This window comes from Alligator sinensis, unplaced genomic scaffold (genome assembly GCF_000455745.1).
Source record: "Alligator sinensis unplaced genomic scaffold, ASM45574v1 scaffold647_2, whole genome shotgun sequence".
NCBI lineage: Eukaryota > Metazoa > Chordata > Crocodylia > Alligatoridae > Alligator > Alligator sinensis.
The window spans coordinates 6,731,734-6,758,649 of NW_005841832.1; the positions used below are offsets into that span (position 1 = coordinate 6,731,734).

Below are 26,916 nucleotides of genomic sequence, written 5' to 3' on the forward strand. Positions count from 1 at the left end.
CAGGACAGTAATAAATGCAGTTAGACACATGCACACACTCTAACAGAGTACGTCTGAGCAGGCTGGGTCCGATCAGCACTTTCAGTTGATACCCTCATGCGCCTCAAAACTCAGCACATCACAATCTCTTGTCACAGTGGTCCTAGTAGTAACCCCCTTAATGAGCAGACCCCACTGTTGTTTTGGGCATTACAGGGGTCTTTGTCTTAGGTAAAAGAAACACTGCTGCAGAGCAAATGGAAAGGTCAAGAGGAGGAAAGAGTAGGTGAGGTTCAGAGAGGAAGTATAGCAACCAGCTTGACCATAAAAGTTATTTATTGCCAGGTGGATGACCCTATGATGATTCCAATAATAATAGCCATACAAAAGAGAGACAAATAAACAGTTAAAATGTTACATAGTTTCAGTTAGGTTTTTGGGGAAGTCTAGCTCGAGTTTGATTAGCAAAAGTCAGGTTTAGAAAGCTGTGCCTGGAGTGAGAGAATAAAAATCAGGTTCCTGGAATCAGAGAGAGAGAGAGAATTGGGGTCTCATCACTCAGCAAAGTTTGAACCCTTTGAGGTTCCCAGGTGTTGTTGGAGCCGACAGACAGGCAGAGCTCTGAGCATGATTAATGGAGAGATTCCAGGCAGAAAAGGAGTGGAACTGGTGCAGCTTTGGATCCAAGCACCAGGACAGAAACTTGAGCTTGGGTAGGGGTTTATGTAGAGAACTAACAATGGCTCAAGGGAGAACACTAGGTTTGTTTCGGGGTAAACAGTAGCTCATATGCTGGATAATAGGAACTGATCACTCCTGGCTATAGGTGGCATTACTCTGAGGGAGCTCACAATACAGACAAGAAGATTCAGTGTTTTGGATACCAACAGAGGAGTCATTACTAGAATTGGTCTGATAAATGCTGAGCTGGGTGTGTGCAGATGCGGGTTGATTAGCATTTGGAGCAGGGATCCCCCATCATGCAGTGCTCCTCTGCTTCTCTGGTCCCAGAATTCAGTGTGGTCCTTGCCTTGGAATCTCTGTTCTCCATCCTGAATGCTAATGAAGGTGCATGCCGATCCCATTTCCCATTTAAGTGAGTTGTCATCTGGTTCCATCCCGGATGCATATGAGACCAGGGGAGTTGCTTCACTCTTATCACCCTTGTCTTGAGGGCTTTAGGTGTGTCTCCCACTGCATCTTCCTTGTCTTTTGTAAGTCCTTCCTATAATCAGTTCTTATTCAGGCAGAGGTGGTGAGGGGGAGAGTTCTTTGTGAGTCAGACAGGTTGCGTCCTATGCCAGGGTTCCCAAGAACACAGAGCTGAGAGGTAACTTCATATTTTTGATATTTGCCTCCCAAGATCTGATGCTGCTCTGAAACCTCAGTTTTTAGTATTTTACACTCCTCCCTTTGCTTGGCTAATTGTGCCAGCTTTGATCCCTCATTTCTCCCTTACTCAAGCTTACACATGTCTGCCTTTGTCCTTACAACCCCTTACATGTGGTATGCTTTTTCCATATTTGTCTGCCAAATTGCCGTGCTCTCCTCATTCAAATTGACTGGTTACCAGGATCAGGGCAATTGACTAGGAGCCTTGGAAACACGACGCCTTGCATGGAGCCTTGGAAACAAGCAGGAGAATTGGAAGTCCTTGCACAGTCACAGAACTATGACATGATTGAAATAACAGAGACTTGGTGGGAGCTCATATGACTGGATCACATCACTATCATGGATGGGTACAAACTGTTCAGGAAGAACATACAGGGGAGAAGAGGAGGAGGAGTGGCACTTCATGTAAAAGAGCCTTATGATTGTTCAGAGCTCCAGTATGAAACTGGAAATAGGTCTGTTGAAAGTCTATAGGTTAAGGTTAGAGGAGAGAGCAACAAGGGAGATATTGTGGTGAGTGTCTGCTATAGACCACCAGACCAGGAAGAAGTGATGGATGAGGCTTTCTTCAAATAGCTAGGAGAAGTTTCTGATCACAGACCCTGATTCTCATGAGGGATTTCAAACACCCTGACATCTGCTGGAAGGGCAATACAGCAGTATGCAGCCAATCCAGGAAGCTTTTGGAGAGTGTTGGGGACAACTTCCTGGTGCAAGTGCTGGAGCAGCCAACTAGGAGCCATGCTGTCTTAACCTGCTGCTCACAAACAGGGAAGACTATGTCAATACCAAGAGGAGGATCAGGGAAAATGTGGGCCCCTTACTGAATGGGGGAGGCAACCTAGTGACAGAGGATGCAGAAAAGGCTGAATTTCTCAATGCCTTCTTCATCTCAGTCTTCATAGGCATGGTCAGCTACCAGACTACTGCACCAGGCAGAACAGTTTAGGGAGGAAGTAAACAGCCAACGGTGGTGAAAGAACAGGTTGAGGACTATTTAGAAAAGCTGGACATATACAAGTCCATGGGGTCAGATGGAATGCACCCAAGGGTGCTGAGGGAGTTAGCTGATGAGATTACAGAGCCATTGGCCATCATCTTTGAACATTCATGGTGATCAGGAGATGTCCCAGATGATTGGAAAAGGGCAAACATAGTGCTCATATTTAAGAAAGGGAAAAAGGAGGATCCAGGGAACTTTAGTTCAGTCAGCCTCACCTCAGTACCTGGAAAAATCATGGAGCAGATCCTCAAGGAATCCATTTCTAAGCACTTGGAGGAGAAGGTGATTAGAAAGAGTAAACATGGATTCACCAAGGGCAAGTCATGCCTGACCAACCTGATTGCCTTTAATGATGAGGTGACTAGCTCTGTGGATGCAGGGAGACCAGTGGATGTGATATACCCTTATTTTAGCAAGGCTTTTGATATGGTCTCCCACAACATTCTCGCAGGCAAGCTAAGGAAGTATAGGCTGGATGAGTGGGCTGTAAGGTGGATAGAAAACTGGCTGGGGCATTGGGCTCAGAGGGTAGTAATCCATGGCTTGATGTATGGCTGGAGGTCTAGTTAGCTGCCAGTATCAAGTGGAGTGCCCCAGGGGTTGGTCTTGGGGCCAGTTTTTTTCAATGTCTGTCAGTGACCTGGAAGTTGGCATAGAGTGCACCCTCAGCAAGTTTGCAGATAACACCAAACTGGGGGAGTAGTAGATATCTTGGAGAGTAGGGCTAGGATTCAGAGTGACCTAGACAAATTGGAGGATTGGGCCAAAAGAAATCTCATGAAGTTCAACATGGACAAGTGCAAAGTCCTGCACTTAGAATGAAACAATCCCATGTACTAGTACTGGATGGGAGCTGACTGGCTGGGCCTAGAAAAGTACCTGGTGGTTACAGTAGACAATAAGCTGAATATGAGCCAACAGTATGCCCTTGTTGTGAAGAAGGCTAAGGGCATACTGATTTGCATCGGTAGGAGTGTTGCCAGAAGATCAAGGGAAGTGATTATTCCCCTCTGTTCAGCACTGGTGAGGCCATATCTGGAGTACTGTGTTCAGTTTTGGGCTCCCCACTACAGAAGGGATAGGGCCAAATTGGAGAGAGTCCAGTGGAAGGCAACAAAAATGACTACGGGGCTGGGGTACAAGACTTATAAGGAAAGGCTGAGGGAACTGGGCTTATTTAGTCTACAGAAGAGAAGACTGAGAGGGAATTTATTAGCAGCTTTCATCTACTTGAAGGGAGGTTAAAAGAGGAAGGAGCTAAACTGTTCTCAGTAGTGGCAGATGACAGAACAAGGAGAAATGGTCTCAAGTTGCTGCAAGGGAAGTTTAGGATAGATAAACTTACCCTTTCCTTTCCCTTTCCTTACCCTTTCCAACCCCCCTTCTGCAAACCCCACATCTGCCCATCACATACCCATCGTGTGATAAGAAAACCAAAAGTAAACATCAAAACATATAGATATTTAGAATTTATTTTATAATGATGATAGGGACACTGGTAGGCTTCCCACAGTCTCCCTCCCCCCAGTCCTCCACACCCACACAGCCCCGGCTCCAGTCTCCTCCACCCATAGTCTCTACTTACCTGAGGATGGAGCCCATGCCCAGGTCACTGCAGCCTGCACTGCTCCTTGTCCCACATATGCTGCAGTGGGCAAGGAGCAGCCATAGAGATGCTCTGGCTGGCTACCAGAGCATCTCTTTGGAGTACCTGAGCCTCTGGCTGCCTCAGGGCATGGACTGTGCCCTGCTCCACCTTTTTTCTGTGGGTTTTATTTATTTATTTTTTTGGATACCTGGATATCCAGGTATCAAATTTTGAGCCTATGCTGCAAATATGCAGCGTGGGGAATGTTTTTTTTTTTTTCCCTCAGCGTGCCTTGTGCTACATATCAAACAGCTTTGAGATGTGGCAAGAGGCACATGTGGGCTCATCTGGATGTGCCCAAGAAGTCTATAGAAGATGGTTTATTTTAGACCCATGTTCTTCCTTCCTCTGTGTCCCCAAGTATAGCCTAAGCCTTCTGCCCAATCTCTTGTAGTGTAGACTTACACTATTTTTTAGGCTTAAAACTGCATGGTGCAGTTAACAATAGGGAACCAAATCCTCAGGTGGTAGTGGTGATGGTGAAGTGTGTCACCACACTCATATGTCTGAATCACAACAACCAGAAAGCCAGCAACAGGTAGAATGGTCAATGTCAATAAGATGTTAGGTGCCCAAAGGCGGGCTGTGAAGGCATTCATAGATGATGCGGTTGGCTTTCTGAACTTGAGCACCACAACTGCAGCCAGTACCTTTGGAGAGGCCCTAAGATTGCATGCTGACTCCCATACTGAGATGGCTAAAAGCTGTCTAGGCCCTGTGGGGTAGCTGGCATCCTAAGGGGAAGAAGCTTGTGTTGGGAATGGAGTTCTTTAACTGCAGTTCTTGTGCAGCATATTGCCTGTTCCACTGATGGGAGGGCCATGCTATAGATGATATGCCATCTGCAGTTTCAGTGAGCTTATTAGCCTGAGTGGAGAACGGGTTCCAAGACTTCAGTTGGTAGTTGGTTTTCTGGCTTGTGGCTACTAGGCTGCAGTGCAAAGAATGGCCAGTATCTTGGGCTTTGAGGCCTAGGGCTAGGGTACCAGCTTGTCTCTGGATGTCAGGGGTTGGGAATGCCTGAGAGGTCTGGTAAGCGGTAAACTGGAGTTGGCATAAGGCATCTAGTAAGGTGGTAGTAATCACATTTCACTATAGATCATACTTAGAGCAGACCTTTTATTTTCTTATGAATATATAAAGTGTGGATTTTGTGTCTGGTGGAGGTAGACTTTATTTCTTCTATGATGGGTAGCCTTTACAAGTATTACCTCAGATGCATGTGAATATCAATTATAATACAAAAAGTTTTATCAAAGATTTGGAGGTCCCTAGAAAACTGTTCTTCAGAGATGTTGAGTGTGCTGGCTGCTTTCCTTTCAGACTAAACAAAAAATTTAAAAAACTACCCTGAGAACCAGTAATACCCGCTGCCCCAAAACTAGACCGAACACAAATTTGAGGGTCTGGGATAGATTTGATTGCAGCTTGCCTATTGGTTTGTGTGTCTGAGTCAGAAACAGGCAAAGAGAGAGAGACAGCTAGACTGAGTTGTTTTGGGCTGAGTGCTGGCTCAAAAGAGCCTTGAAACTGCAAGCAAAGGAACTGCTTCCTACTATTATCAGGAAATGAGGGCTTTGTGAACATTTGTAAAAAGATGTGATCATATCAAAGAAACACCTAACCCCATCATAAACTCCCTGTAATGAAAATAACATATGGGATTCCAAATATTGGCCCACCACTCAAGTCAAAATGAGTAACAAAAACTTAATTCTCAACTTTGAGGTATAATTCTTTTCCCATTGCACTTACAGAAATATATAATTTTGAAGTGATAAGTGCATTTTTACAAAGCCTATTCAGGATACTTGAAGAATTCAGAGTCAGGGGATAATACACTGCAATGCAATTTTAATTTGAATAGTGTCTTTCATACAAAATGCTTTCCAGACTGACTGTAAATAATACAATTACAGAATTAAATAATGAATAATAGAAAAGAGTATGAGAGAAGTACAGGCAAGACAGAATAAATGTATTTTCAGATGAGATTTGAAATGAGAGAGAGAGTCAATGAGGTGGAAAGATACAGGAAAGCCATTCCCAATAGCAAGAACTATGGAAGAGAAAGCTTTCAATGTAGTGTTATGGTAGTGCAACTTAGCACATTTATGTCTCTCTCTCTATTGAAGGCTTTAACAGCAGACAATTCTCCAGAGAGAGATGTGGTCAAATTTCACCCCCAGGGAGAGAAACAGAGGGAAAAAGATGACTTGCCCCAAACTACGTACTCAGTGGGCGCATCTACACTAGGGGTGTGCAAAATGGGCCATATTCGATTCAGATTTGGATTTGGCTTGAATCGGGGACAGTGATTTGATTTGTTGTTTCGGATCAATGTCCCCGATTCACTTAATTTGAATCTGAAGATTCAATGCTGATTCAGAGAATCAGTGATTCGGCCATAGACACAGCTTTAAATGTTTTTTCTACATACCTTGAGGTACCAGGCGCAGCTCATGAATGCTGTGGTGCTGGGGCAGATGGAGTGTGCCACAGGAGCACGCAGTGGGGACGGGGGGGCACGTGCTCGGCAGCGAACCCACCAGGGAGCACACGGGGGGGGGGGCATGTCCCCCTGGCTTGGCGATCAGCCATGGTGGGACCCTGGGTGCTCCTCCAGACCCAGGAGGCACCAGTCGCCGAGCCAGGGGTGGTGCCGGGGGCCCCCCTGCGTACTCCCCAGCGAACCTGGAAGTGGACTGGAAGTGCTTCTGGTCACTTCTGGGTCTGCTGCTGAGCACGCTGGGGACCCCCCATGCTCCTGTGGAACGCTCCATGCACCCTATCTTCGCAGCATTCACGAGCCGCCTGGTACCTTGAAGTATGTAGAAAAAAAATTTAAAGCTGTGTCTATGGCTGAATCTCTGAATCTTTCTGAATGTCTCCGAATTGATTCAGAGGGTTCTGATACAATTCAGGAAATTAAAAGGTTCATAGATTCATAGATGTTAGGGTCGGAAGGGACCTCAATAGATCATCGAGTCCGACCCCCTGCATAGGCAGGAAAGAGGGCTGGGTCTAGATGACCCCAGCTAGATGCATATCCAACCTCCTCTTAAGGACCCCCAGGGTAGGGGAGAGCACCACCTCCCTTGGGAGCCCGTTCCAGACCCTGGCCACTCGAACTGTGAAGAAGTTCCTCCTAATGTCCAGTCAAAATCTGCTCTCTGCTAGCTTGTGGCCATTATTTCTTGTAACCCCCAGGGGCACCTTGGTGAGTAGAGCCTCACCAATTCCCTTCTGCACCCCCATGATGAATTTATAGGCAGCCACAAGGTCGTCTCTCAACCTTCTCTTGCAGAGGCTGAAGAGGTCCAGGTGCCCCAGTCTCTCCTCATAGGGCTTGGCCCTTCTATATGAGTGACCCTTCTCTGGACCCTCTCCAGGTTATCCACATCCCTCTTGAAGTGTGGTGCCCAAAACTGTATGCAGTATTCCAACTGTGGTCTGATCAGCGCCTGATAGAGGGGCAGTATTACCTCCTTGGTTCTATTTGTCATGCACCTGCTGATGCATGATAAAGTGCAGTTAGCTTTTCTGATGACTTCATCACACTGACGACTCATATTCATCTTGGAGTCCACTAGGACTCCAAGATCCCTTTCCACTTCCGTGCCACCCAGCAGGTGATTCCCTAGGCAGTAGGTGTGCTGAACATTTTTCCTCCCTAGGTGCAGCACTTTGCATTTCTCCTTGTTGAACTGCATTCTGTTGTTTTCTGCCCACTTGTCTAACCTGTCCAGGTCTGCTTGCAGCTGTTCCCTGCCCTCCGGCATGTCCACTTCTCCCCATAGCTTTGTGTCATCTGCAAACTTGGACAGAGTACATTTCAATCCCTCGTCCAAGTCCTGTGTAATCATCCAAGTCACAACCTCTTAACTTGTTCACCAGTATGGGGTGGGATACCGTATCGAAGGCCTTCCTGAAGTCTAAGTAGATGATGTCAACCCCTACTCCTGCATCCAGGTGTTTTGCAACCTGGTCGTAAAAAGAGACTAGATTAGTCAGGCATGATCTACCTGCTACGAACCCATGCTGGTTTCCAGGTCACCTGATTCGATATAGATTCAGAGATTCAGCCACCAAATTGGGCCATATTTCCACCAAATCAAATCAGGGCCCGAAGCTTTGCACAGCTCTAATCTACATGAAACACTAAGGCTAGGGACAGACGTTCAAAAAGCCTGAGTCTGAATTCATAGATTCATAGAGTCTAGGGTCAGAAGAGACCTCAACAGATCATTGAGCCTGACCCCTTGCCATGGGCAAGAAAGATTGCTGGGGTAACACCACGTTTAGCACCCCATCAAGAAAAAAAAGACTTTCTCATTAGTTCAAGCTCTTCTTAAACAACTTTTTCCAAGGAAGGAATGGAAGGACATTACCAGCTGACCTGCTGATTAGCTCCAAAAAGCCCTAAGCAGACTGTCTGCTTTTGTCCTGTCTGCCTTACACAGACACCTCTTAGCATTAACTAGCATGCCACATGCTACCACATACCACATACCACGTGCTGTGGGAGAGGGAAGGAGGGGGATCCTTGCTTGAGCAGCAAGTTGGGAGGGGCAGGGGGAAGCTAGATAGATGCTATTGTGCCTGCAGTCTCTGGGACAAATAGTTCATAAACCGGTTTGACCCAAATCATCTAAGTCTGATACTACATTCAGCCAGGTTTATCTCAAACTGGTTTAAGCCATTTTCAAACTGGTTTGTGTGCACTGAATGTCTGTTCTGTTATAGGTTTAAACCTGTTTTTGATAATTTAAACTGGTTTAGGTGCAATGCCTGTCCCTAGCCTAACAGCACAGTAGCCTAATAATACTGTGTAGTAGTGTGCCACAGCATGGACAGTGCTGATACACTACTGCATAGTATTATTAGGTTACTGCACAGTAGCATCACAAAGGGCATGTACCAGTGCTACTGTGCAGTAACTCTGGCTACTGTGCATTTATTTAGTACTTGATTATACAAGTACTAGATGAAATGTGCAGTAACCACTGTGCATTAATGAACATGTAGACACACCCAGTAAGGGACAAAACAAGACATAAAACTCAGGATCTCCTGTTTCTAAGCCTTGTGGTCTTCCCTACAGACCCTACTGCCTTGTCTGTAGGAGTAGGCAGTCCAGAAGAGGTTTGAGGAATTTGTCATCTTTTCTAAATGTTGCAGAAGGAATGGTGACCAAAAATCTGAATACCCACCATCTTATTGGGTCAACTAATGGGAAATGAATTAGAGGAGATTTAGAAACAATGCTTATTTTCTGTTTTTAAAAATCTAGAGAAGAATCAGTACATATACATTATTCCTATATGCTTTCTTTGCTATTTGTGCAGTGTATAGTCAGTCCTTCATTACACGGATTCTTTTTCTTTTAGGAACATGCAAAGTATTTTAGTTTGTGGAAAGTTTTGCTCTGTTAAAAAACAAAACACTGGCTTGTATCTCCCATATGACTATTGAGCTGAAAAGGAAGGTGGGGGAAAAAAGCAGAACAAAAATAAATAGAGGAAAATGTAACAGGTGCTCGAGCAGAAACACTGTTACTGAGTAAAACCCAGGATGCCAGCAAATGGGAGAGCCATAGCACAGCAGTGGGGGGTTGACACAGTGAGGAAGGATAAAGGTAATTACGGCTACCACCATGCATAAAAGGACAGAGCCAGGGATCCCACATTTGCCCTCAGGGCACTGGAGAAGAGTGGAGGGCGACACGGAGATGGCAGGGCAGCAGAAGGCTCTGCAAGCAGATGCTCAGGAGATTGATGTTGGACCGGTGAAGCTGAGGGTACTCCCACTGCGGGCAGGTGACTGGTGAGACCCCCAAGAGGCTGGGAACACTGCCCCAGAGAAAAGATCCAGAGATGATCTTATTTCCTGATCAGGATGGCTGGGAGACCGCCGCAATTGGGAGAAGAACAGAGCAAAGTGGCAATCAGCTAAGCGGCAGAACAGCCGCTTCTGCACTAATGAGGCAATTAGCGTGGTTAGTTACATTGTATCAGTCACAATAAAGGCCGGCACTTGGTGAAGATAATACCTGGGTGGTCTATTTCTTATCACCTTCTCCTTCAGGATTTAACATCCAATTCTTTTTCCATCTCCTTAGTCATGGCAGGCGAGTCCTGAAGGGAAGAGGGGCCGGTAGCCGACACCTGCTCATAGAAAAAAAAAAGGGTGACAAGAAAAAAAAGATAAAATTTGTAAAAGAACTAGCCATAGGACTTTCAGTCACACCTTACAGCAATGAACGTTTCATCATTTTGATTTACTTGTCTGGCCTCTATAATTCACCTCCCCACCTATGCCAGCCTCTTGGGATTCAATGTTCATCTTGGGCACCTCTTTGTTTTAGTGGATAACTGGGATGATCAGCTGTTTTTCATGTCCACATGCAACAGAGCTATTCTGTATTGACTTTGTCATGTTTAATCAGCATGTCCCAATTCCTTTTATTAGAGGGTTTTTTGTTTGTTTGTCTGTTTTTGTGGGAAAAAAGGTGTGTGTGGGGGGGGGGGGGGGGGGATTGCACAAGCCAAAGTTTATTCAGCAAAATCACAGTAGGCAAATTGTGAGCATAAAGCTAAGATCCTGTTGAAACACAATTAATTTCAGGTGGCTTTTTGAAGATTACATTGTCCAGCCAGAGAACAGAGAACAGGACCCATGTAGATTAAGCAGCTAATTAAATACAGGCTTTTGAATATTTTCGGGGATATGAACATTGAGCAGCTTATGGGCAGTCCAGAGGCTGAAATTTATTCACAGAGAATGTTGAAACAATTTTGCATAGCAAACAAATTAACAAATTACTACAGCCTGCTTGCAGAAAGAAAAATTAGTTCATTACTCAGATATGCACATATACAAGAACCAATCATGAATCTCTCTACACCCTTTTTTGTTTTTTTTGTAAAAAATACAGATGTGTATAAACTGAATGATTTTGTGCAACAGAGTCAGTTTAGACAAATATCCCAACTGGAACAAGTTTTTGAAAAAAATGAAATGCCATATTTTAACATTTTGGAACAGAAAAGTTTGCTATTTTCAAGTCAAAATTATTTTTTTAATGTTAGTCGATGTAAACTAAAAGTGGTTTAAAGAAAGAAAGGGATCAACACTGAGACCCAAAATCATCCAAAGAAACTGTTTCAGTTAGCCCCAACTGAATATTCAAAATCTCAGAAGATATCTTGGGTCAGGAAAATTATGTTCACACATGTCTAACTTCAGTTATGCCCCAAACACACAGTCCTGAGTTTATAAATGAGCTTTAAAAGGGCATGGGAGCAAGCTATTCTGATGCAACAGAAGAATAGGAAGTGCAGCAGGAAGCCAGTTTGGCTAGACAAGTATCTCTTCAATGAGTTGAAATTCAAAAAGGAATCCTACAAGTAGAAACTTGGTCATTGTACTGGGGAAGACTAGAGGAGCATCAAACAGGGATTCAGGGAGAAAATTAAGATGGCTAAGGCACAATTGTCATATGCAAGTGGTAAGGAACATAAAAGCCAATAAAAAAGGATTCTACAAGTATGTCAAAAGTAGGAGAAAGACCAAAGAAATCATAGGTCCTTTATAGAATGCAGAAGGCAGTCTAGTTTCAGATGATGCAGAAATGTTTAATGCCTTTTTTACTTCAGTCATCACAAATAAGAGCAGCTATCAGATGTTGAAAACAATTGGTAGCAAAAATAGGGAAGGAGACAAGTAACCTAGAGTAGCAGAAGACGGGTTAGGATTACTCATTAACAAGCTAAGGAAATACAGAAAAGTACAGTAAGGTGGATACGTACCTGGCTGGATCATCATGCTCAATAAGTAGTCATCAGTGGTTCAATGTCTCATTGGGAGTCAGTATCAAGTGGGATTCCCCAGGAGTCTGGTATTGTTCAACATCTTTATGAATGATTTGGATGATAGGATTGAGAGCATGCTTAGCAAATTTATTGATGGCACCAAACTGGGTGGAGTTGCAGACACTCTTGAGAGCGGGGCAAGGATCCAGAATGACCTGGATAATTTGGAAAAAAGGTCCATAATCAGTCAGATGAGATTCACGAAGGACAAGGACAAAGTCCTGCAATTGGGATGGAATAATGCATGCACAAAAATAGACCGGGGAACGAAGGGTTAGGCTTCAGTAGTACAGAGCAGGATCTGAAGGTTACAGTGGAGCATAAGCTAAATATGAGCCAATACTGTTCTTTTGTTGCAAAAGAAAAAAGAGGGAGAGAAGCCAACAGCATACTGGAGTTTATTAACAAGAGTGTCATTTGCAAATCAAGGGAAGTGATTCTTCCACTGTAATTGGAACTGGTGAGGCCCCACTTGGAATACCATGTTCAATTTTGTACCCTACACTTCAAGAAGGATGTGGACAGACTGGAGAGAGTCCAGTGCAGAGTGACAAAAATGACTAGGGACCTAGGAAGCAAGAATTGAGGAAAGGCTGGAAAAATGGGTTTTTTAGTCTGGAGAAGAGAAAGCTGAAGGGGTATTTGATAACGGTCTTCAAATATCTGAATGGTGATTAAAGAGAAGACAGAGATATATTTTTTCAATGGGTGCAGGGGACATGAGTAGGAGCAAAGGCTTCAAGGTGCAGCAGAGGAAATTTAGGTTGGAGTTCAGGAGGAATTTTCTGACTATGAGGGTGGTCAAGCATTGAACCAGGCAACCTAGAGAAGATATGGAATCTCCATTCTTGGAAATTTTCAAGAGTAGGTTGGACTGACACTTGACTGGGATTGTTTAGTCTGGAATTATCCTGTCTTCAGCAGGTATGTGTGCTAGGTGTCCTTGTGAGGTTCCTTCCAGTCCTACTTGCCTATGATTCAGTCATCATAGGACTTCTACAATGCACTGTTACGAGCTTTGAAAAACAGCAAGCCTCAGGGAATTGCTGTCTTCCAGAGCTCAGGGGATGCACTGAGTGGCCTATGTGGAAGAAAGCAGAGCAATTGCCTCCTGGCATTCTTGTTTCCTTTTGGTTGACTAGAAAAGGAAGTTATGGACTGAAGGATGTCCATGCACTCAGGGGAATTTGATCCTCAAATGGGATCTGATACAGACAGCTTCTCCGCTATTCCACTAAATAGTTCCACTATTTGCATCATGTTCAGGGCCCTGAACAATTACTTAGTGCTACTCCATTAAGTTCAGTGGAATTATACAAGCAAAGGAAGCAACAAATTCTTTCCAGATGTGGATCCAAACTTTGGCCAAAATCCCTAGCATCAAGTGACATAAATACAACCAGCCCTGTAATTTAAAAACAAGAAAGTGGGCTTTAAGGTTCTGGATCAGACTTTTCATTAATTAAAACTTAGAGTAATTCTCATCCTCTTCCCAGCACTGTAGCAGTGTCAAAGGATAGGGACAGAAGTTACATATAGGCCAGTTTAAGTGATCAGAAACTGGTTTAAACCTGTAACAGAATAGAAATTCAGTGCACATAAACCAGTTTCAAAATGTCTGAAACTGGTTTTAAGATGAACCTGGTTGAATGTAGTATCAGACTTAACTGATTTAGGTCAAGCCAATTTATGAAACTTCTGTCCCAGACCCCTTCCTGGTTCATGTTAAATCAGAGTCCCCCAGCCTTCCAGCATGCTTTGAAGCCCTAGGCTGGGCAGTGCTGTCTACTCCAGAGAGTAGGACTGGCCCCACCCCTCTGCTCCCTAGTTGGAACAATGAGGGCTGGCTAAGTGGCCTCACTGGCTGACTCACTGTCCCCCTCCCAACCAGGCAAACCCCAGCTAGGGTCTGGGGCCAGGAAGAGGGGTTAAACTTCCTTTGAGTACAAAGCTGTCCTGCCCTGCTAAATTTATTGCTGGCTGTGACTGTGGACTACAAATCCCAGAGGCACCTGGAAGCAGGAAGAGGAAATGATGAGCAACTCTGCAGAGTTCTGCTGCTGTAATTGTGGACTGCAAATCTCAGAGACCTTGTGGGCAGCAGGAAGAGTAAGCAAACACACAGCCCATGCTGGCTTTATGCCAAAGAGTCATGCTCTAGCGCCCCCCCATCCCCCACCCCCAGCTTCTGGCAGGCATTTAGCTGTATTTCCTGGATCAAAAGTGAATGTCTGTTCATTTGCTTATTGGTTCAATCTTTGCAGCTTAGACTAACCTGAAAAGACCGAATCAATTCAGCCTCAGGCTTTTTGACTGTCTGTACTTACCCCAAGAGAAGAGTGAAATAAAAACAAAACAAGAATCAGCAACTCACACAGTTGTACAATGGTTAAGATTTTTCTAAATTGCTGGAGTTTCTTCCTCCTTCCTGTACAGGTGTTGTGTTTGGTGGGTTTGGGAGGAGGGGCAGGAGAGCTGTGCTTCTTCAGGTGCTTCTTCATAGACTAGTGAATTGCCTGTCAAGAATGAGGGGGGGGGGAGCTGCATGGAGGAAGGGGCCTGGGATGGAGTGCTGCCACCTAATGCTCCATGCTGCTGCTGTTCTACCTCTTGCAGGGAGTGGGGTGGGGGAGCTGAGGCCAGCACTGCTGGCCTCGGCTTCCCCACACTCTGTCCAGTCCTCAGCACAGCTTCAGAATCATGGCGGCGCTCCCCCACACTTGGAGCACTCTGATTGATTGGCTGTTTCCATCAGCCAATCAGAGTGTGAATAAAGTGTTACAGACAGACAGACAGACTTAGGCTTTTATAATATTAAAATCTTTAAGGCCAGAAGAGACCACTGTCATTGTTGAGTTCAGTGTTTCCCAAAGGTTTTGGACCAGTGGAGTGCTATCAGGCCTGCTTTCTTGTGCTTCATGCATGACAAAGGTGATAGGACTTTCCTGTATTAAGAGTCTTCTTTTTATCTCTGCTTTTACGATTAGTAGCAAAGGCATAACTTCTGTCCATCATGATGGCAACATATGTTCAGAAATCATATGCCTTTAGCTTTTCCAGAGTCATTTCCAGAGTGATTCTTTTAGAATATACAGAAAGAAAGAATTGTCCTTGTAAGACTTTTACAACATTGAAACACAATACAATTTACAGGTTTCCCTTGCTTTATGCTGGACATGCGTTCCTGGAAAACAGTGCATAACTCTAATTCACATAAAGGGAACCCACTTTACAATGTAACAAATAGGGATACATTCCAAGACCTCAACTGTACTGACCCCCAGACCCATTTCTACCACTTTTTACAAGACAATTTTGGTACTCGCCAACAGCAGACAGTGCATCCAAGCACAGGGCACTATCATAATGGGAATGAAACTACAGAAGGCAATATTGAGATATGTATTACAAAAAAGCAAATAAAATTAAATAGAATATGTATACCTCAATGTTGAAAGGACATATGCACATGCTTAATTCACACCATGACTAGTTATTCTGACTTTGATTAGTTATGCATAAATCTTTGCAGAATTATTATCTATAAAAATGCTTATTTCCTCAACTACATTGCCTTTGCAGTATACGTGTTGTAGTCCATTGGCCATTTTTATTTGTCTTGAGTAATTCTTTACTTAGTACCATGCTACAAGGCTTAGTTAGCTTTGGTACATCATGAAATGTCTTCAGTAGTAAAGTACGTGCGTGTTTCCATGTTACTTTTTCAGCCAGGTGATTTTGATAGGTTTTATTTCAGAGTACTACTAGGAAATAATATGTTAGTATTAACACCACTCTCACTTTTAAAATGAGGAGGTCTGATGCAAGACCTTTTGTGTTGTACAGCCAGCTAAATGTGTGTCAGTTTTCCTAAGTACAAGCGTAATATATTTGAATAATTTAATACTTTGCTTTGCTATGTATAAATGAACTTTATACCCCATATTGACAAGAAATTATATAAATGAATATAGCAAAAACATTTATTTTATACATTTATTTTTTACAGAATTTATATGGATCTGCAGTTTCCGCTACCCCAGAACTACCTCTCTTTTATACGCCTATTGATTTAGTAGACATCAGTGTTGAAATGGCTGGATTGAAGTTTCTAAATCCATTTGGTATTGCCAGTGCAACTCCAGCTACTAGTTCCCCAATGATTCGAAGAGCTTTTGAGGCAGGATGGGGTTTTGCTGTCACCAAAACATTCTCTCTGGACAAGGTAAGGAAATATTTTAAGGTATATTTAAGTCTTAGTCATTTCATTTGCTTTTTAATTATCTCAGCATTTTGAGGACATAACTATTAGATCCAGTGAATTAAATAGCTTTTAGGATTCTATGAGTATTCTGTTAACCTTTCCAGTGCCATCATTATTATTATTGCTATTATTTATTTGCTTCTGAAAGTGACCAGCATGTGCTTGCAGTTATAGAGATCATCAAAGACAACAGAATGAGCAGTTAGACAAAGAATAGCAGAATAGGGTCAAGTGAAAATGTCAAATAATCAGGGGGGTGATTGGCTAACTTTTAATGATAAAATGTTTGGTAACATTAGCTTTTGGTTTTTCCATTAAGACATAAACTTTCTCTGTTTATTGTACAGCCTTACCATTACCAGTCATCCAATTTCTTTTAGATATTACAGTGCAAATGGGTTTACAGGAGGGAATTGAATGCAAGGGCAATAGAGAGAGTAAGTAGTGGCTTTTTCTAATGGCATGTTAAAGTCTGTCTGTGTGTAGAGAACTGCCAAGATGAAGGTAGGGAAATGTTTGTGCAAATATTGGGTGCATACATTAGTTTATCTGTGTTGATGATGGAGTCACTGGTCCAGCAGAGGGGATGGAGGCAATATATAACAAGTCAAGGATAAAGAAAAACAGGGAAAAACAGAGTTTTACTTGAAGGCCTGGAATGTAAAGCCAAGGAGCTTCACTCTAATGGAGCAGAAATCTAGAGGTTTGTGAAGGAATTAATGTCATGACAGGTAAGTGTGATGGGCTGGAAGGTCATCTTTGTTGTAATATTTTGTATAGACTTGATGTACATACCAGGCGTATCTGGGAAGAGAAGGAGTGTTCTGCAGTCAAGACTGAAAACTGAGGGTTTGAGCAGGGAATTTAACTGCAGACGCTAAAAGGCTTTACTTACAGTCCTGCATAATATTGTGGATGGTGCTGGCATCAAACAGAGTAGCAGACAGTAACAGGGCATGAAGTGTTTGGGAAGGAAAATGACAAGCACAGCTTTGGCTATGTTAAATGTTCATTTACTATGAAACATTAAGTAGAAGGGGTAATTGAAACAGAAGAGATGCAGGATTGGCTAGATAGAGATTTAAACAGAGGGAAAAGGAAGATTTGTGAGCCCTTTTGTATAGAGAGGGTAAAGAAATCCATGTGAGTAGATGAGATTATGTGCTTTGGGTATAAAGTGAGGGGAGTGGGGAAGTGAATGTATTCCATTGTAAAATACATTTGGCCAGATTTTGATTGCAGTTATATAAGCAGCATGATGTACACGTCATAGAATTCTTTGCTACTCTACAGACAGCAGACGTAACAACATATGTGTAACAAGAGATCCTGATCTGGTCTGTGAGGTAAAACATACAGAGAAATGTCTCATTGAAATACTTCAATAAGGAAAGATTTAATTGAAGCTACCCATTTTTGCATAATTAATTTTAATTATTTCACTGCCTGAATTGATGACATGATATAGTAAGTATTGAAAGGTATTCTTAGATATGTTGCTATAATGCCTGCAACCATGCCATCTTGCACTGTGACTGACTCTCAAATTCTATAAGCTAAGCAAGCCCAGGTTAGTTTACTGTATAGGTAGGAATCCTTGAAAGAACAGGAAGAGGTGTGTGCTGCACAATTCACAATGGCAATCCACTGGGTATTGTGCTGATATAGCTGCTGGAGTTCTTTCAGATGAGATGATCAGTAAAACAAGGGATCTGAAAGAGTCATTAAAGATCCCATGCAACAATTTTTTTTGTAAAAGAAACTGTTAAGCACAGTGTTTTTGACATTCCAACATGCATAGTGCATTTTGCCCAGGTAATTTTTCCTAGAAGTTTCAGCTGGAGGCAGCATTCTTCCCTTCTAATCTTAATCTTTTGGGGCATGTTGCTATGTGTTACATAAAATTACTTTTCTACCATTTATTGCAATAAGACAAGCCTCAAAGACACTGAGCCACAATGTTTGTAAAGTGCTTTAAAATACTCATGTCAGGGGCTACAGAATGTAATTGTTTTAATTTATAAATCCAATACAATATTAATGCTGCACAAATAAGTATTTCAAATGGAAAGAAAAGGTCAATGAGTTCTTACTTCAGTGAGTGTTACACAAAGACTTTGTTCTCAGTCTGTTTAATACTGGAACAAATAATCAGAAGACAGTATGGAAAAATATACTTCAGTATAATTTACATTTCTTTCATCTCTCTCTATTCTTTGTTCCTTTTTTTTTAAAGTTAACTTCAGGTTGTATAAACATAAATTTGATGTAATACTCAACTAAGAGCAGAAAACTTTCTGGGCCTGCAGTTTAAGTGCAAACAGATATTTATTAGGGCTGTGCGAACCTTTGGTAGCTGATTCAATTTGGAGGAGATTCAGCCCGATTTGGTTGCTGGATCCCCAAATCTGAATCGAATCGGGAGACCCATTAAAAGGTCTGAATTGAATTGGAAGTCTTTGAGTCAATTGGGAGAGATTTGGTGCTCATTCGGAGATTTGGCCATAGGCAGCACTCCTTGACAGCGCTGGACACAGCTGCCTCCAGCTAGCAAGTCTGTTGTGGTGGGCATGGGAGTAGGCGTGAACCTCCGGATCTACATGGGGTGGGCTGGGCTGGGGTGCATTCCAGGAAGCTAGGCCCAGTTGCCTGCCATTGGACTGTGGTTCACAGGGTGGGTGGAGGCGGGGCTGTGCTCCGGGCGCCAAGCCCCCACTGCCGGACTGCGCTTTGCAGGGCAGGTGGAGCCAGGACTGCACTCCAGGAGTTTAGCCCCAGCCGCCCACTGCTGGGCTGCACTCCAAGGGGCAGGTGGACCCAGGGCTGTGCTCCAGGCAGCGAGTGCAGCCCTGGCTCTGCCTGCCCCAGAGAGTGCAGCCTGGCAGTGGGGACTTGGCGCCCAAAACACAGCCCTGGCTCTGCCCGCCCCACAGAGTACAGTGGAATGAGGACTATGAGGGGCTGCAGCCACCCTAAAACTCCCCATATCCCCTGCCACCAGCCCCACACCAATCTAGTTGCATGTCCCCGCCCCATGCCCTGCCGCTGATCGTCTAGCTGAGGCGGGTGGGGCAAAGCCACAGCTTGTCCAGGAGGTGCGGGGAGGCTGGAGTGTCTTCCTCCACTGCACTCTGTTTTTCCGTGGCAGCACAGCGGCACCATCCTGTGCCTCCTCACCCCAGCTGGGCAAGTGGTGGGACGGCATAGCCGCCACTCCCAGTGTCAGCTGCCACCATTTCAGAGCTCAGCCCAGTCCAGCCCATGCAGATCTGGGAGCACATGCCTGTTCCCATGCCCTCCCGGACCAGTGGCAAGAGCTGCCAGAGAAGCCACTGGAAGAGCAGCTCTCAGTGCACAGCGGTGTACAGTGATGGGAGCCCCTATCCCCAAGTCCCATGCCCCCCAACCCCAGCCTGGCAGCTTGTCCCAGCTGTAATCCTTCCCTCGCTGTTGGGGTGTTGATCTGCCCCCCCCATGCCCCTTCCCTCCCCCCTCTTCCCACCACAACAGACTTACCAGCTGGAGGCAGCTGTGTCCAGCATCATTGAGGACAGCTACCTGTATAGTCTATGGCTGAAACTCCAAATCAGTACCAAATCTCCGGATCCGAATCAGCCAAATCAAATCGGGACAGTGATTTGAATCACTGAATCAAATGTGACCCTCCAAATCAGCCAAATCCAAATCCGAGGCAAATACTTGCTGCTTTGCACAGGCCTAATATTTATACACTAGCCAGTTGCCTATCATGAATGACGGATTTCAAAGGAGTGTTTACATGGCTGGCCCTGAAGGGTGGCCCTGCCCCTGCCCATTCTGTTGCCCCTCACTGAGAAACCACAGGCCCCCCAGCCCTGCTGCTGCCCCTCCCTCCCTACCACTGCCCCCAGCCCTGCCAGTGCCCCTCACTCACAGAACTGCAGTACCCTGATCCCCTGGACCCTGATGGTGCCCCTCACTCCTGACCCACAGCCCCCTGGTGCTGCCAGTGCCCCCCACACTCCCAACCCACAGTCTCCTGTGCCACTCCAGTGCCCCACACTTCCAAGCCACAGCCCACCCAGCCCTGCTGCTGCCCCTCACTCCCAGTCCACTGACCCCAGCCCTGCCAGTCCCCCTCACTCACCAAACTGCAGTACCCTGATCCCCCTGGGCCCTGATGATGGTGCTTACTCCTGACCCACAGCCCCCCAGCACTGCCAGTGCCCCCCACACTCCCAGCCCACAGTCCCCCGCCCCACAGCCCCTCACTCCTGACCCACAGCCCCCTGACCCCACCAGCCCTGCCAGAGGGGCCCCAGCTGTCCCCGTCTTCACCGGCTGCAGTGTGGTGGTTCCGATACTAAACTTTTTATTACCAAATGGCAATGGGCTGATTCATACCCAGAGGTAAATCCAAACACTCTGTGATACCTACTTGGCCCCAAATAACTGCACACATGTTCCCCTTCAAGGACCTGGCACATTAGTGCCAGAACAAATGAAAAATGGTCAGCAGTTGGCAGCAAAATGTGGCCAGGTCAGCAGCACAAGGGCCATTGCCTGTGCTTTGCTTGCAGAGGCTGAGCAGCCACGAGATACTGAGGGTGGCAAAGGAGGAAGGGAGGGGGAGGGGGCCATGGCCAGGCTGCCTGGTGCAGTGTGGCAGCCCCATCCCAGGGCAGGAGGTGCCACAGCCTCCCCTCCTCTTTCCTCCTTTCCTTTCCTCTTTCCATCCCACTGCACTCCAAGCCCCCCCACCCCTTTCCCCCACTGGAGAACAAGCAACCCTTCCCTCCCCCCTGCCCTGTTGCAGCCCCAGTCCCTGCTCCCCCTGCCCTGACCAATTGTCTGGGATTTTGCTGTGCTCCAGGGGTGGAAGCAGGGGGGAGGTGATCAGAGGCAGCAGGGAGCACTGCATGGGTCTGTGCACCTCTGCAGCTGCAGGCAAGTTCGTGTGTGCTCCCTGCTGCCTCCGATTGCCCTCCCCCTGCTCCCACCAGCTGAGCAAAGGAAAGTCCCAGACATTGCTCAGATTTTAAAAAACCCACCCCGACTAAGGTCAGAGGACTTAAAAAAGAGGACACGGATGTATGTTAACCCTATCTCAGCAATTCATGTGCACTTAATCAAAAGCATTACTGACAGACGACAGACAGCCTAAGCCCTTTATTATATCAGAATGGATACAAATAAAACTGTACATTAATCCTCTGTACAGAGTAGAAGCCGTGATTTGTGACCAGTTTCCCTACTCTCGGATACACTTGAGTTTGGCTGGTAGTAGAGATTAGCATAGTTTAGGAGGCCTGAATTTAGGCAGGAACTTAGGCATGTTCTTTCTTAAGTGGTGCCCTCTTTTTGACCTGTCATCTGTTAGAGCATGAGTAACTTGACTGCCCAGCGGTGTTCTATTAATGTCTTATTGGGTTTCCCGACTGTGACTTATCTTGTTCACCAGTTTTACCTGCTTTTCCCATGCATAGTACCCTCTACCTGCCCTCTGCAGACTGAAACCTGGGGTGTCCATTTTCTAAGCAGCAATTAGTTCTTTGGTATTTCAGAAAAAAACGGGTATGTGGTGGGCTGGTTCCCTGATGTATTGCTAAGGGAGAATATCTAAAGCATTTATACAATCTAGCCACTCCCTGTCAAGAGGGAGAGGGAGTAGTGAGCTGAGTTATTTTGAAGATAAGGGAATAGTTTTTTACAGAACTGGGCCCAGGATTTTATAAAGTGGGGCATGGGAGAAGCAACCAGTGCTGCAGGGGTGGCTACACCCCTTGCTCCCAGACTCCTCCTTCCTCTCCTTCCTACTACAGCTGGTAGAACATGCCCCAGGAACAGCAGCCAGGGACTTTAAGTCCTGAAGAAGATGAGCATTACCCCCCCAACCCCATCCTCAGAGGCACCTCCCCTCCCTTCTCCTCCCCTTCTAGTTCTTTCCTTTTCCATTCCCCCCTCACCTGCCTGAATGGTGGTGAGCAGGTGGATTGGTTCTTCTTCCCCAGGCTGGTGGGGAACACCCATGGGGAGCAGGCAGGGAGGAGGAACTTACCTGCTTCCTGCTCCTATGGGTGTCCTGGGCTAAGCCCAGCCTCCACACACCCTGACCAGAGCAGGACAGGAGGTCCTCTCACCCCCAGCACAGTAGGGACACCTGTATTTGGGGTGGGGGGAAGGGGGCAGAAGGGGACTGAGCATGGAGGGGAAGAGAGGTGGGGGGAAATGCATACCTTCTTCAAAATTTAAAAAGTCCTGGATTGCTGCTCTTGCCACATGGCCAAAGAGAGGGGTGCAGTCACCCCACTGCACTCCTTTGGGCCCACCCCTGAATTTTTAGATATGCTTTTTTCCCTCTGTAAAGAACTTGGTGACTCTAATACAGGGTGCTGTACTGTCGCTTTTGCCTTTTAACATTGTGCAGAATGCCAATATGTCTCCATTGTTGGAAAAATGTTGTAGCCTTGGTAGTCCAGAAAACCTGGACCTGAGGAAGGGTACCTTTGTACCTGAAAGCTTGTCTAAGATATCTCCCTACTATACAGTTGGTGTTCTAAGCTTTGAACAACCCAGAAAGTTGTGTGCAAGTTTAGTTTAATTTTAATTATCTTCTGGAATCTCAAGACACCAACTCTTGCAGTCTGTGGGAGGCATGGCTCTCATATCCATCTTATATAAGGATTTTGGACATCAGCTCTTCAGTCTTAGTCCATAGACTTTGGTTTGTTCTTTACTCAAATAATACATGTGGCCACAGAAAGAACTATAGTAGAGCAAAGTTCCTTGTCATGAAGTATTAGCTCCCTTCTCAAACAGACATACCCTGTGCAGCAGAACCACATTAGTTCTAATGAATCTAGGGCCTTCTACTTGTGGGCTAAGGACAGACATTCAAAACACCTGAATTAATTCAATCTTTGCAGGTTAGTCTAACCTGGCTAGGCTGAACCAGTTTGTAACATCACAGACATCCCCTCTGGACTGACGAAATGCAGGAACATCCTTGCAGTGGTTCAGGCTAGAAGTTGGGGAGCACTAGAGCATCCATCCCTTCCCTTCTACAGTGTTGATCTGAGGGGGGAGGGGGACATGGATAGGCCCCTGCAGGACTCTCTGGTTAGGGAGCCCCCCCCGCCCCCCCTACACCTGCTGCTCCTGACTGCTGCTCCTGCCTACCAAGCCCTGGGAGCCAGCAGGGAGCTGATAACACAGCATTTAACACTCCATCAAGAAAACAAAAGCCTATCTCATTAGTTCAAGCTCTTCTTAAACAACTTTTTCCAAAAAAGTAATGGAAGGACATTACCAGCTGACCTGTTGATTAGCTCCAAAAAGCCCTAAGCAGACACTATCCTGTCTGCCTTTGTCTTGTCTGCCTTACACAGACCCCTCTCAGCATTAGCTAGCATACCACATGCTGGTCACTATCTGTGCTGTGGGAGGGAGGAGTGGGGAATCCCTTCTTAACCAGGGAGTCCTGGGTGGTGAGGGTGCACAGGGAAGCCAGGCAGACTCTGCTGTGCCTGCCATCTCTGCCGGAGCTCCAGCCACGGAGTAGAGGGGAGGGGCCAGCCCAGCTCTCTGGAGCAGAGAGCCCCATCCAGGGCTGCAAAGCATCTGGGATGCTGGGGGCTCTGGTTTACATTAAACCAGGAAGGGGTCTGGGACAGATATTGCATAAACTGGTTTGACCCAAATCAGTTAAGTCTGATACTACATTTAACCAGGTTTATCTCAAACTGATTTCAGCCATTCTCAAACTGGTTTATGTGCACTGAACATCTGTTCTGTTACAGGTATAAAGCAGTTTCTGATCACTTAAATCAGTTTAAGTGTAATGTCTGTCCCTAGCTGTGGGGTATAGGTTTCAACCATATGTCACCCAGCAAGCATGTTCTTAAGCAGCACTTAATTATAAAAGGAACATATAGAACATAATATGAATTATAGGTGAAATTCCCTCAGAATATTTATGCATGTAAATTCACTCTAATTTATTCAGAAAGTACTAAGTCTTGCAGTATACAACTGTCAATGTAAACTGGATAGTGGTATATAATCATTTGTGGGAGTTTTCATTACAAAATAAATGATATATTAAAAAAATGTACTAATTTGTATCAGGTAAGTTGATCTCTTTTAGAAATGGGGATAACTTCACTTAAGCAGGCTTTCAATAATCTAGGAAAATGAAAGAGAAAAATACCCAAAGCTGGCCAGCATTCTCTTACTTCTCTCTGTTTACAAACTTTATTTCCCTCTTTTGCACTTCTGAGCCTGAAATAGTATTTTTGTATTATTCAGTCTCTTCTGCAGAAATACTGCGCCTTAATTATCTTGATAAGAAGTTTGAGAAAAAAGTTTGAGGGAGAAGGATAAAATAAAGTCCAAGTATAAGATTCAGTTAATAGTAAGCCTGTTTATAATATATTTTGCTTTATACCAATCATTAGTTCTTCAGAACCATCTTCTCTGAAAAATGGAAACTATCTGAAATAGGAATAATCTCTCAGTTTAATTTAAAAAATGGTAACAGCTGGTTTCTTTTCAATAGAATTGTTACATTGATTCACTGGAGATTTATACGACTTTTATCTAGTATTAAGTAGGATTCGGTACATAGACATTTACATTAAATTCTGTAAGAACAAAGTTTTAGGAAGATCATGTTTAAATTTATGGTTTTAAATAAAAATGTAAGAGGTATCCACTAAACACTATATTTATCTATGAATTAGTTCATTTTGAGCCATACACTTATTGAAAATCTGTTATTATTTAAAATCATAGAATCATAGAAAATTAGGGTTGGAAGGGACCTCAGGAGGTCATCTAGTCCAACCCCCTGCTCAAAGCAGGGCCAGCCCCAACTAGATCATCCCAGCCAAAGCTTTGTGTAGCTGAGTCCTAAAAACCTCCAAGGATGGAGATTCCACAACCTCTCTGGGTAAACTGTTCCAGTGTTTTACTACTCTCCTCGTGAGAAAACTCTTCTTAATATCTAACTTTAACTTCCCTTGCTGCAACTTGAGACTGTTATTCCTCGTTCTGTCATGGATTAATTCAGTCTTCTGGGATTTCCTTGTTGCACTCTTTTTTCTGAAATAGAAAAAAAAAAATTAGTGGAATGGCAGAAATATTTGCTTTGATTTTTTAGATGCTTCCTTCAGTTGTAAAAAATTAATTTTGATTAATCAGAGACACCTGTCTTTACTCTGTTGTGACATCCATTGATTTGTGATGCTGTTACTTTCAAATAACTTAGAAGCCGTTGCCTTTATTAGGAGTACCAGCAGAAATAAATGTGTACAAACTTCATCCTAAACCCTCACTGTTTTCTCACTTTGTAGTACAGGTTGCATAGCGAATTAAAAAAACATAACTGCAATTAAAATTAGAATAAATTTCTACTAAAACATTGCAGGAAAGTTTCTAATCATAGTATATATCTGTATAATCTGTATAATCTTGAATATATTTTCCAAAACCATTTCTCAGTAAGGACCATTTTGTGTAAGAAATTAATGAATTTACCCAAGAGATAAGAATTTCTGTTTACTGTTTTTCAATACACTGATTTATACTTCAGTCAGCTGTATATTTATATGGTCTGTACCTCCCTGTATAATTATAGGTGATAAAAAATCTAAACACAATGAGACATTGTTTTCCATAACATTAGTATTTCACTGAAGTGAACCTGTATTAAAAGATGTATATTTTTGTATGATGTTACAGCATGGTAATTTAGATTAAACTAGTTATAATTTATGGTGCCAAGGCAAAAAGCTATTTAAGATGTATTAAAATGCAGAACCATGACATTTGAAATTCTGATGTTCCTAATATGACAAAGGTTATTCTATGGAGTTTTGCTATAATATGAAATATTAATATTTCACAATACAGTTTTGATGAAGTACAATTTGCCTAGCTTGCATATGATAAAGAAATTAAATGCTCACCAAGGGAGTTCAGTGAGAATTAGAGCCCAGCCTGAACATCTGCTTGAAATTTTATTATCCTGTCCTACTGACAGCATCTCTCCCTCGTTGTTTTTCTAGATTGACAGCTGAATATTGCACTGATTTCTGCAGCAAATATGTTTGGGTGAACTTTGTTTCCTTTTTTAGGAATTTAGAACATGCTTCTGATTTTCTGCTTATAATTTTTTTTTATACTCTTGACATTTGTAGATGCCAGATTGAGGTCTAGCATGCTGTAGCAAAGATAGACCATTGACTTGCAACGAAATGCCAGTTGATATCTCAGTAAACAGAAATATTACTATTCTTTATTGTGTGGCCTGTATGAAAGCTGTATGGGCTTTCTTTGGGGAGACAAATGATCAGATTGTTAATGTCAAATATAAAAAAGACTGTTTGCCTTTCTACTAAATAACATCAAAGACAACTTTTATTAACTACATTCTTGAACAAAAAAATGAGCTTTTTACAGGATTTCTTAGCACACTAAGCCTGCATGTGACTTGAATAATTTATTATTTTAAAAAATACTCAAATAAGTCTTAAAATATAAACTGTGAATTTGAAGAAAATTGTAATGGTGGATATCAATCATATTTTATGTCTGGCTGCTTTTAGATTTAGATATGTAAAGTGTACAAAACAAAGGAAAAATTATCTTGGGGATAGAAAATAGCATGCAATAATACAAAACAAATCTTATAATTATAAGATTGTATTTAACTTGGATATTTTAAATATAAAAAATGTTGCTCAACAAAAAGCAGTTTATGCTGTGAATCTGA

The 26,916-nt window shown here is 43.8% G+C and overlaps 1 protein-coding gene across 1 annotated transcript in view; it reads left to right on the forward strand.

Annotated features, from left to right (window-relative positions):
- DPYD (dihydropyrimidine dehydrogenase) overlaps window positions 1-26,916 on the forward strand; it is a 646,991-nt gene that overhangs the window by 325,909 nt on the left and 294,166 nt on the right. Inside the window, exon 13 of the mRNA XM_025193285.1 lies at window positions 15,909-16,124. Within this exon, the coding sequence (XP_025049070.1) occupies window positions 15,909-16,124 (216 nt within the window). The remainder of the gene's footprint in view (window positions 1-15,908; window positions 16,125-26,916) is intronic.